Source organism: Pseudorasbora parva, chromosome 18, assembly GCF_024679245.1.
Source record: "Pseudorasbora parva isolate DD20220531a chromosome 18, ASM2467924v1, whole genome shotgun sequence".
NCBI classification, from domain to species: domain Eukaryota; kingdom Metazoa; phylum Chordata; class Actinopteri; order Cypriniformes; family Gobionidae; genus Pseudorasbora; species Pseudorasbora parva.
The window spans coordinates 9,622,214-9,634,823 of record NC_090189.1 but is presented as its reverse complement, the minus strand read 5'-3'; the positions used below and the strand labels follow the sequence as shown (position 1 = coordinate 9,634,823).

Genomic DNA, 12,610 nt, shown 5'->3' with positions numbered 1-12,610 from the left:
GACTTGAGATTAAATAAACTGCGGTAAATAAACAAGCTCTACTGTATTGTAGAGCTTGTAGTATTAATTTTTACATGCAGTTACAGTCGGTTAAAAACAAGAAAGTGGCTGGTAACACCATTGAGTAGCTGTTAGATTTTGAAAAGGCCGGTGGACAAAAAAAAAAAAAGATGAATTTCCATCCCTGGTTTGTGTGTTAAATCATTGGCATTCTGCATTCTAAGTCCTGTGAATGGAATTTTACAGTCTCCAAATAAAACCTTTATCATCCAGGACAGATGGAGATTAAATGTGTGTGTGTGTGCGTGTAATTATTATTATTCGTTTTCAGATCAAGGTTGTGAGAACTGTTTTTTCTGCCCTCATGCCAGTAAACACATTAGAGATTTCACTGTAAGATTATGAGGCAACATGAATTAAACAACAAACACATAATGCTGTTCATGGATAAATCATCCATAATTAATAGCCTACTGCAATATATATATATATATATATATATATATATATATATATATATATATATATATATATATATATATATATATATATATATATATATATATATATATATATATATATATATATATATATATTAAACTATAATTGTCTATTTAGATTAGATCAATGTTAAAAAGAGGCAAATATTACCAGATTTCACTGGATGTAAAGCCCAACCTCTCAGCATTTCAGTTACTAGTCCAGTGAGTATGACAAAAGACTCTTATTCACTTTGCAAACATGGTCACGCACTGTTTAAAACGGATAGTTTGCTGGAATTAAATACACACTAAAAAACGTTGGGTTATTTTTAACCCAACATTTTTAAGTGAGTAGCAGACTCTGATCTCTATTTCTTCACACACACAAAAAAAAATGTTCTAAAATGTTCCGCTTATTCATGTGGGACTCTAGACCTTCAAATAGTTAAGATAACAGACATTTGTTCATTGGCTGTTTCCGGTTTGTACGGAAAGCCAGTACAGTGACAGGAAAAGGCATGTGATACACACACACACACACACACACACAGAGAGAGAGAGGGGGGGGGGGGGGGGGGGGGGAATCTATGTCTGTATGTCTGTAACTATGTCTGTCTTAGTCATGTTGAGCTGTAAAGTGTACGTTTCTATCTACTTTCCCAGGGGCGCTGTGGGACAGCCAGACACACTCTCTGGGTTTTCTATTAGTCGAGACGTAGGGTCGGTGATGTCATTACATTATAATGCACATCCTCGCTGAAACTGGAGCCACATCACAGTGCAGACGGACTGAAGACTTCACGCGCGAGTTTGTTCCTCAGCAATACTTTCTTTCTTCAGTTTGAAGAGCTGGACAACAGTTCACACATCATGGGAATCCAAACTATCTTGTTTTTAATTCTAAATGCGCACACATGCACTGCATTTTTTAACGGTAAGTTCAATTATGCATGATAAATATTAGCTTATGCTTTTCACAAGTGACGACTTTTGGTATATTTTTGCTGCTGCACTTTAACGCGAATAGCTGAAACTGAACTAGAGGAGCTCGGGGCACAACCTAACGCGGGGTTAGTTGTAACACGCATGGTTTAACATTTTCCACATGCCAGGATGACGAAACTTTGTGTAACCTATTTAGTTGCCAAATCGACATTATATAAGGCAAAAATAGCGCCAAAAAAAAAAAAAAAAAAAAAAAAATATATATATATATATATATATATATATATATATATATATATATATATATATATATATATATATATATATATATATATATTTTTTTTTTTTTTTTTTTTTTTTTTTTTTTTGGAAGATATCATCAAACATTTATTTTACCATAGCAAACGTGAATTCTTAATTAAGTTTATTTTTATCTCTGTTTTTGTGTTTATTTAAAATGAGACAAAGCTGATACTATTTGAATCGTATATAGGCTATCAGTTGAGATCATTCTTTAATGCTGATCTAAGTCCAAATGCCACGCGGTTTAAATCTCAGTCGCGCAGATGGGGTGTATTCTAACACTGCGTTACAATGAGCCCCTATTAGAACTATTATATTCTATACTTTTATTAATTATTTTGAGAAACCATGAGAAAGGGGTAAATAAGGACTGGTCAATGTTCAGAAATTATTCATTATTATTCTGTTTTTAACTATGGTGTATTATGTGTTTGTTGTCAAAATGAAAAATGTGTGTATTTTTAATGATAAATGCCAATAAAATATAAATATGCCATTATTTTATTTCAAAAAATCAGTAATTGGATTTTATTGACAAAATATTTTTAGTTTGTTTTGGATATTTTTTGGATTATATCAGATAACATTTTCAACTGTCATTTGCTCATGTTAAAATGTGCCCCCTCACGTTACAATGTACCCCGCCTACGGGGCATGTTGTCATATTTCACTTCCATTCTTTCGGGTAAATCAAGAAAAAAAGTATACTTTGTATTAATGAAACAAAACCACATAATTGTACTAGACGTGTGCAATTGTGGATTTACACAAACTTTCTTTCTTTCTTTCTTTCTTTCTTTCTTTCTTTCTTTCTTTCTTTCTTTCTTTCTTTCTTTCTTTCTTTCTTTCTCTGTCTTCTTCACTTGCCCTGTCTCTTCCCCTCCTAAAACTGAGCTTTGATTGATAGTCTTTTCATTTTCTGTCTGTTTCAGTGAAGAAAGTAAACATCGAGGTCAACTGATATTTAGCATATATTTTGTTATATTTAACACTAGGTAAATAAGTTTCTTACATCTATTCACAATATGCACATATATCATTATTATAGTTTACATGCATAAGGTAGAGTGGGGGAAACACCCCCCTAAGGACTGTTATTTTTTACTGTGAAACAATGACCAGAATTTCATGTTATTTCATTTTTTTATTTCATTTTTTTTGTACAAAAATTACATTTGTAGGCCTACCAAGGGGATGCCAAAATGTCCACATTCTCAAACAAAAGCTATTTGCTTTATACATGTACAGCAAAATCAAGTACAAGATTAAAATTCAGTAAGGTTGATGGTTCAATTCCCGATCCACCTGACCAAGTGTCGAGGTATCCATAAGTCAGACATCTAACCCCAGCTGCTCCCGATGAGCTGGATGGCACCCTTCATGGCTGACACCACCATCAGTGTACGAATGAGTGGATGTGAGGCAAGATGTAAAGAGCTTTGGATGTATGTTGTATTTTGTTGAAAGTGCTATATAAATGCACTCCATTTATTATGTATTTGTGCTGTTGCTTGTAGTGTTATTATTTGCTCTCATACCGAAACTGTGACCTTACAACCTCGATAAAACACTATATATATATGACTATATATCGCTGAACACTATATATATATATATATATATATATATATATATATATATATATATATATATATATATATATATATATATAACCGAAGAACGTGGGGCTGGCTGGAGCTAAACTAAGCTATTAAACTTGTCTTAAGTGAATTGCTACGGAATATAGCCATACACTGCACGACCATGAGTGTCTCTAATAATAAGAGCACAATCAGAACAGACCAGCAGAAGGAAAGTCTTCCTTCTCCTTTTATTCTGAACACTGAATTAAGAACTACACAGGCAGGGCCATTTCGCCATATCCCTCCTCTACACATCTTTCTCCATGCTGGTGAGAGCCACACTTTTTTTTTTTTTTACATAAGGCAGTAAATGAACTAAACCCACCCAAATAACTTGAGCATAAACACACACAATTTTGCTTAAGCAAAACCTCAACCATATTGCTTGAATAATAATACCCATAATGCATCTGGCTACTAGTGCTGACAGCCAATAGAGCTAAAAGGTCATTACAATACCATCATTGTCCATCTCGGAGCCGGGAGTGGATTTTGGGGAGCCCCCTGGCTTCCCCCAGTATTTTACTCTGAAACCAGTGGGTGGTACTGTGCCAATTGGTCCTTATGAAGCACCACCCTTCTGTCCAGGCATTCGGACCCTGGGAAAACCACTTTTGAGATTTTGTCCAGAATCTCCCCGGGTCCCTGCCAATGATGAGTCAGTTTGGGTGACAATCCCCGCTTTCTCTGCTGGCAGAACACCCACACTCTGTCCTCTGGCCCAATGGTAGGCCCGTGGGCCCGGGCATTGTATGCCGGGCTCCAGCGTCCTCTAGAGCCTCTTTGGCCAGTTGATGGACCATGCTCAGATGCTCCTCAATTGCCTCAAGTAATCCAGTTCTGGCCCACTGGCGATCTCCGGCTTGGGGGACAACCCGAACACCAGGTCCATCAGTGCCACTGGTGTGCACTAACTCATCTCTTGCACTGCTTTCCTATATGCCCACAGGACCAGGGGCATATGCTGGTCCCAGTCTCTCTGGTGTTGACTGCTCAAGATGGCAAGTTGTGTGGCCAGGGTGCGGTTAAGCCACTCAACAAGTCTATCGCTTTGAGAGTGGAGGGGTTGTGGTTCTTGTCTTCTTCACCCCCAATCGCTAGCACACCTCACTGAACAATCTGCTCTCAAAGTTCCTCTCGTGGTCCCTATGAAGTTCGTCTGGCTCTCCGAATCAGGTGAACATCTCGTCCACTAGTCGCTGTGCCGTTGTGGAAGCACTCTGATCCGGCACTGCATACGCCTCGGGCCATTTTGTAAAATAGTCCATAGCAACCAGAACAAAGTGGTTGCCGGCCTCTGTGATGTGGAACGGTGATGGGTAAGCCAAGATGTCCACCCTGATCCTCTCAATGGGCGCCCCTACTAGGTACTGCTGCAATGGCGCATGAGAGCATCGGCTGGGTCCCTTCTGTGCCATGCAACCATCGCACCAATGAATGCACAGCTCTGCATCCTGCTGACATCACTGCCAGTAGAACCGTTGCCACAGCCGCTGCACTGTCTTGAGAGTTGCTGAAAGGGCCAGCTCCAGCTGCCCCATTAACCCAACGGAGGACCTCCAGCCACAGAGCGTGGGGAACCAGGAATTGTAGATGGTCAATCTCCTTCTTCTACTGATACAAAACCATATGCTAAACAGTGAAGTAACCCTTTAAGAAACCACTCCATCAGCCACTCAAAGGTGGCTTGTGCATTACATAGTCCAAAGGGCATCACCTTAAACTGCCACAGTCATTGTCCTATGGTAAATGCAGTTGGCAGCTCTACTTGTGCCAGCTCTACTTGCCAATACCCCCTGTGCAAGTCCAAAGAGCTGAACCAACAGGATTCAGCCACATAATCCAATGCATAAATAATGTCATTAGCTGCCATATCGCGGATCATTTCTTCGGCAGCCTGGCGCTTAGCAAGAGGCAGTCTATAGCTCCTCCACAGCAGCAACAGTCTCAGGTGATGGGGGGGGGGTGTATGGCGTGTGCGGTGTTAGTGGCTGGGATGCAATGGTCTGAGCTGCAGTACTCCCCTGGGTCTTCCCCTGAGTCTCTTCAGCTCTTGTGTGGCGGCTGGGGGCCGGAGCCGGCAAACACTGATGCCTAGGCGGCGGCTGCGGGGCAACGGCTAGAGACCATGTTCTAAATCAGCTACCAGGACCAACAACAGGATTTATATAAGTGTATACTCAAACGTATTCCTTTCTTAGGCATATCACTCAGGACCCTGATAGAGAGGCATTCAGGGAATTCCTAGGAAAAACCCTGTGTTTTAAACATTTTTGTGGGGAAATAATTTCAGCCTTTATCAAGATCTTAAATGTGGTCGTTTTCCTGTATTTATCTAGTAGTGTTATATAAATAAGCATTCCTTTTGTATGTTTGATTACAGATAGTGCTGAACACAGATTTGCGGTTGCTGCAGAAACCATTAATCCACCGGTTGATGAGGAGCACATAAGAGGTATAGTATCAGGAGATCCTCTAAATACTGTCTATACTTTTGTTCTGAGAGTAGAAAAATACAACAGGACAAGGCCAGTTTTAGTCAGAGTTTTAATCAATTTAGAATAAGGGTTCTCAGCTGGGTTAGCTTTTATGCAGATTATACATCAAACAGAAAAATCCACAATTTGAATTTAAAGGCACAATATGTAAGATTATTTGCTTAAAATACCCCCCCCCCCAAAAAAAAAAAAAAAAAAAAACACTAGAACAGTGTTATGTATTTTGTTGACTTGTGTACTTAAATTATCCTAAATGTTTCCAAGAATGTTTAAATCCAGAGAAATAATACATTTTAACCAGGACACGGATCGTGCAGTGCGTTGCCTATCAATGACATCATACATGCATTACCCTCGATTATTTTGTAGAAACCATGGAGATTTTATATCATATAGGAGCTACCCTCGAGCTTGACAAGCCAGACCCACATCAAGATGTTTGGTTTTGGTAACTCACCATTGACAGCTCAATCCGAGGGGCGGCATATACGGTTGTCTTTCAAACTCCCTCAGCACGCGATAGGATAGCGTTACCACCAACCAGAGCAACGAAAGTGAAACAGAGCTTGTTGACAGATTAAACATTCGCCGTATCCGGTCAGCAAAACTCCGAACACATCTTCCCTTCTTAAGAATGACTTCAGTGCCGTTCTTTGTTCTTTTCTCAGAGAAAAGCTTAACTCTAAGTCTTCCTGAGTCGCAGTCAAAGCTGATTCGAAAGACCGCCGTTCGCCAGTTTCTGTGTTTATTAGAAGCACGCAAACGCAACTCGGCCGTCGTCATTATGATCCCGCCCACCGACTCTATACACGATGTGATTGGCCCGGCAAGAGTTAGGCGAATACAGCTCAGAAGGGTATTGAGAGTTGCTAGACGACACTCGCGGGCAGATTAAATTTGCTGCCACTAGGGTGCGTCTAGATTTCTAGGTTAGCCACCCTCAATTCTTTTGTAAAAACCATGGAAACATCAAAGACGCTTTAATATATTGTGTGTTTCATTTGACTGTTTGCAAAATTCGTTGACAGAAAAATAATCATCGTTAACAGCTCAACAGAGTTAGTCTTGATTTACAGCGAGTTTAGCCTAATAGAAGATACAGAGCTAACGCACAGAAAAGTTTCAAAAATATTTTTGAAAACAACTTAAGGTTTGGATTCTCATGGACATTTTGGATGCATTGATCAATGTAAAAAAATATGTGAATTTTACTGGGGGGAAAAACTCTGTAAATTGGTTGTTACTTTACAATATACAATATAATTTTGTAAATGGTTTAACATCACAATAAATGTCATTTTACTATAAAACAAAAAACTGTCAATTATGTTTTTGCATATAGACACTATAAATTATTTGATTTACAATCAAAAACACATAGAAAGCTATCAATCAGATAAGGTCCTAATATACAGAAGGTTCCTCTTAGTAGAGAAAAGAAAATGGCTGTTTGCCTTCAGCAAGGACTAACCCTAACTTATCAATGCCTTTACTCAAAAGTGTTTCAGTCAAATTTATTTGTCTGACAGTGAGTTATCCTTGATGGTTTTGTGTTTGGTTACAGCCCCATCTGGACGCAGTTTTAATGCTATAGCTAACTTCAGGCTTTTGGATCATGAGACCTCACCCAACTCTTCTTCAACTCAAAATACAACCTGTAAAGGTATAAAATCATCATCAGACTGCCAACAACACTTTTACAATGAAGAAAAGGGCCTTGTGTTTGTTTTGACTGATTCTTTAGTTGAACAACTTCATCAAAGTCATGTTCAGTTGTCTACTAAGAGATTTCGCAGCTGATGTTGTGTTTTTGATTACAGGGACCGTTTTTTTGTGTGGAAAACATCCATGTTACAGCACTGATCTGAATGCAACGGAACGCATATTCAGCATCTCAGAAGAGGCTTCTCTGTTTCTCAAAGGCGTATTGATAACACGCATCATGCCCTCGTTCTACATCTTCATCATCCTCATTAGTTTGCCCCTGAACGCTATGGCCTTGGTGACGTTCACCTGTAGGATTCGAGAGAAGAAACCAGCTGTGATCTACATGTCTCACCTGGCGTGTGTGGACCTGCTCTTCACCCTGCTGCTGCCTCTGAAGATCCACTACCAGCTGAACGCTTCAGATTGGGTGTTCGGTGAGGTGGCGTGTCGTGTGCTCAGTGCAGCTTACTACTGCTACATGTACTGCTCCATACTGCTGATGATGTGCATTAGTGTGGACAGACTGCTGGCCGTGGCGTTTCCCATCACCTCTCTAACCTGGAGGAACGCAAGGAAAGCCACGTGTGTGTGTGTGCTGGTCTGGCTGCTGGCGCTCGCTGGTACGGTGCCACTTCTCTTAATGAGACAAACGCTCAAGGTTAATGATGTGGGCGTCACTTGTCATGATGTGCTGTTACATAAGGACCCTATAAATCAGCTATACATGTACCTGTTCTCCATCCTCTCCTGCCTCTACTACTTTGTTCCACTCATTGTCACCTTAATCAGCTACATTATCATCATATATGTGCTCAGTGGCAAGTCTAAGCCATTAGCAAAATCATCTTCAGGCAACCGAAGGAGAGCTGTGATTATGGCTATTGCCGTGCTGACAGAGTTTGTGATGTGTTTCGCTCCAACCAATGGCATCCTGTTGTACCACTGTGTTCGTTTAGCTACTGGAGAGGATGGTGATTCATCATATGTTGCTTACCTGCTGGCTGTGTGTTTGGGAAGCATAAGTGTTTTTCTGGATCCTCTTCTGTACTACTACGGCTCATCTCAGTGCAGACAGAAGATCAGATCTGTGTTTTGCTGGAGAAGAGCAGAAACAAATCTATCAAAATCAAACACTCAGACAGAATCCTCTTTCGTGAGTTGTCAGTATAGTCAGGCTAGTGTTAGTGTAAAGACTTGAATTATTCCGAAAATTGTTTTTATGTTTATTCTGCTGCTCATTTTGCCATTAACAGAAAAATGAATCTGAAATAGTCTCTTTCTGGCCACAAATCCTGATTCATGCTAAAGCCGGATAAATTTCCTCTCTCCGGTGTCCAGTCAGTGCAGCTGTTATTAGGACAGATTGACACGGTGTAATCACATCCTCAAGAGACTCCATTTCCTGTTTGTGACAGAGCGTCTTTTACATTGCCATATTTAGATCATATCTCTGGAGAATGTCAAGAGGTTTCAGGATGCAAACGTAGTTAAGTTGCAGTAAATATCTGTTATATGGAAGCTTATTTCTGCCAAGAAATTGAAAGATAAAAAATGTTAATTGTGAATTTTTATCTGATAATTCTTATATAAACTCGCAATCCAAAATGACAAATGAAAACAAGCTTCGATGGTCTTAAGTCTAAAACAGGAATATTGTACAGGAGGTTATTTCTACAAATAGGAAATATATAAAATGTTTATTCGATATGTTTACATATAATACATTTTGATTGCTAGATAATTACAAAATCATACAAAGAATGGCTTTAGACACATAAATGGCTCGTACACATAAAATGAAGACATACTAAAACAGATAATATAATATTGTTTTTTTTAATATTTTGTCAGCATTTTCTGTAAATAAAGCTTCTTTCACTGCCCTTGTTAACATTTTTTAAATATATATAATAAATCAAAGTATTTGAAAGTGTGTAAATATTTGTGCACATTTAACTCTTTCCCCGCCAGTGTTTTTGTTGTTGTTGTTGTTGTTGTTGTTTTTTAAGTTGCTAGCCACCACCAGGGTTTTTATAATTTTCACAAAAATGTAATGGCCCATAGAATATTTTGTTGAATATCAAATTAAGAATAGACCCTCTGCTTAGAAGGAAAAAAAAAGAGAAAAAAACCCTTTTATACTAGCTCCATGCATTCCTTTTTTTATAAACACTTAGGTTTTTTCGTCTTCCTCATGTGTTTTGATCAGGAGATGTACTCATTCAGGAAATGTGTGTTAGCACCCCCTAGTGTATAACAGTGAAAAACTGGAAACACGGAAAATTCCGTGTTTGGCAGGGAATCGTTTTCTTACATATAATGTAAAATTACGTGTTTGGCGGGGAAAGAGTTATTGATGTGTAAATAATTGTATAGCTAAGTGAACTGAACGAGCATATTTACAATATATGGACTAGTTTTCAAACAAGCTTATACTATGTATAGTAAGGACAGTAATCTTTTTAAATATAATTTTCTCAGTTTTTTTATTATTATGTTCTCCAGGTCTAAGCATGTCACCTGTCACATATTCATGAAATCATTCCTTCTTAAAGGTGCACTATGTAACTTTTCCATCCACTAGAGGTTGCCTATTCAAAACAAAGGCGTAGTTTGATTACGCCAAGTTTGAGCGCAGCATCTTGGGACTTGTGGTCTTCACCTCAAAGCCGGTGGAAAATAGTATTCGGGCAGAAATCATGTTCATGGATGAGGATGCAGATATGACGCAATTGACAGGCGACTCCCTCAGACGCTATGCTCAGAAGTCCTGGGTCCTTGGTTCAAATAGCATTTTTCTCACAATTTACAAACAGTTGGACACATCTGGGATATTGTAAGAACTCAACTGAACAAAATATATAACACTGGCCTAGTGGTTTTTGGATATTTTACTGCAAAAATACTACATAGTGCACCTTTAAATCAAAATATTTGCCTAATGAGTAGAAAAATATGTATCACTCTTCAACTAATGAGATTAAAGTGGTTATATTATTACCAGAAACCTGTGGAATGGATGGCGTGTATTTCTTGTGCTTCACATGGAGGCTCTCATAGGAAGTAATGTTGATTGGGTTAGATGATAATCACCTATTAGTTAGCTAGTAAACAAGTTGTTTACTGCATGCAAAGTAAACAACGCTTTTCTGAATGTAGAATAAAACGCAATGTGGTGTATTGTATACATTTACATTTATTACTAATAGGCAAAAAAATGTTTATTCATTATAAAAAAATATAATCAACCCCATATTAACATACATTAAAGGAACTGTATGTAAGAAATGTATTTCAATTAATCATAAAATGGTCCTGATATGCCACTAGACATTAAGAAATCATGTTAATTTCAAATACTTATATCACTGACAATAGTAGTCCGGAAAGGATATTGTCATTTAAAAGTTGTTTTTGCAGCCCTCAACTGATGTTGATGTTGACATGTTGTGTTTTGGCCTGAAGCTCCGCCTTCCACCAAACTACCAATCACAAATCAGTAGTGTTTCGAGATCCGGGTTGCCAGATCTGCTCTAGTTACCACAGCTGCAGCTACAAACATTCCTGCTGATGCTGCAGCCTATCTGGCAACCTCGAGTCAGGGGGAGGGGGAGAGGGGATACACCGCTCTACAGTCATTAGAAAGGGATTGCAGTACCAATTTTGGCCACAATCTTACATACACTTCCTTTAAAACAAAACAATACACTTTATAAGTAGAACATATAAAATATAAATTACAGAAAATAACACCGTCTCTGGGGCCGAGCATAGGAAGTCTTTTATAAATGTCTCTGCGTCCTGCTGACCTTGAAGCAGATTCTCCATACAGTCTTCTTCATTGTTGGCCCGCCACTGATGGATTATCTGTTCTCCTTCATCTGGCACATTAACTAATATTTTAGCATTAAGATGGACCCCTTCTGTACTTTTCTAAACACTAGTACCTGTCAAAAGTTATTGATATTTTGTAATGTTTTTGACATTATGTATGTTCACCAAGACTGCATTGTTTTATTCCTAAATATATTATTTATAAGAACTGTTCTTTATTTTGTAAAGCACTTCCTGCTTTGAAAAGCTGAATTTTCAGAAACCCATGATCTTTCAGAAATCACACAAAAAAATGACTTGAGGAATTTACTTAAAAAGCAGCATCAAGTGGTTCCACACAACTATATTGAGCAATCTTTTACAAATAACAGTTTAACTATATGAACAAAAGAAATTCAAGTGAAGCTGACAAAAAAAATTCTTTGAGTAGGCTAAATACAAACCCTTTTAATTTCTCACTGTAACATAATTTATGTGCAATTTACTTAATAATGTTTAATAATCTTTTACATTTATAAAATTTAGTTAAGTGAGGTGAACACATTTATCAATTTAATTTCCCTTATTAAATTAACTATTTGCTGGACTATTAGTGGACAACTATTAAATAACAAGCATATTTTTAGAATCAAAATGCAATAATAACTCATTGGACAAACTAAATTTTATAGATGGCAGGAATTCCATCCAATAAATATGTGTATATGAGTGCCCACAGCCTGAACACAGGCACCACTCTTCTGCATAATGATAATGTCAGGGTTCTGTCACTTCGGTCTAGCTTTCTCTTGGTTTGGTGACAGAATCCTGACACTCCTGTATTTTGTCTTGTCTTGTGTGAGCACGCAGCTTTGAGCATGCTCGAGCTGCGTGCTCTTTTGTCCCTGTCATTTTCTGTGTGGGGCATGGTGTTCGGGTCCCAGCACTTCTGTTTAGTTGGGTTTCGGTTTTGTGTTGGGATTCGGACATTCATGCTCCTTGTGTTTTGTCTTCTGTTGTGAGTGCACAGGATGAGCATTCGCTCATCCTTGTGCACTCTGTGTTGTTGTGTGTGCGCTGTCCTGTCTGTGTGTTGTGTTGTGTAGCATGCAGCTGGTGTTTTACTTGCTGCATGCTTTCTTGTTGTCATGTTTCGTGTGAACATGCAGTTTATGAGTTTTTATTAACTGCATGTTCATGTCACGTTTGGTGTGAGCAC

General features: G+C 38.4%; 1 protein-coding gene across 1 annotated transcript; it reads left to right on the top strand.

Moving 5' to 3' along the window:
• The first annotated feature begins 1,096 nt into the window (after positions 1-1,096).
• On the top strand, positions 1,097-9,460 carry LOC137046591 (proteinase-activated receptor 1-like). The gene is made up of 4 exons (XM_067423866.1): positions 1,097-1,416; positions 5,757-5,828; positions 7,436-7,534; positions 7,692-9,460. The coding sequence occupies exons 1-4, from the start codon at positions 1,353-1,355 to the stop codon at positions 8,774-8,776; spliced, it is 1,320 nt and encodes a 439-aa protein (XP_067279967.1). The 5' UTR covers positions 1,097-1,352; the 3' UTR covers positions 8,777-9,460.
• The last annotated feature ends 3,150 nt before the right edge of the window (positions 9,461-12,610 follow it).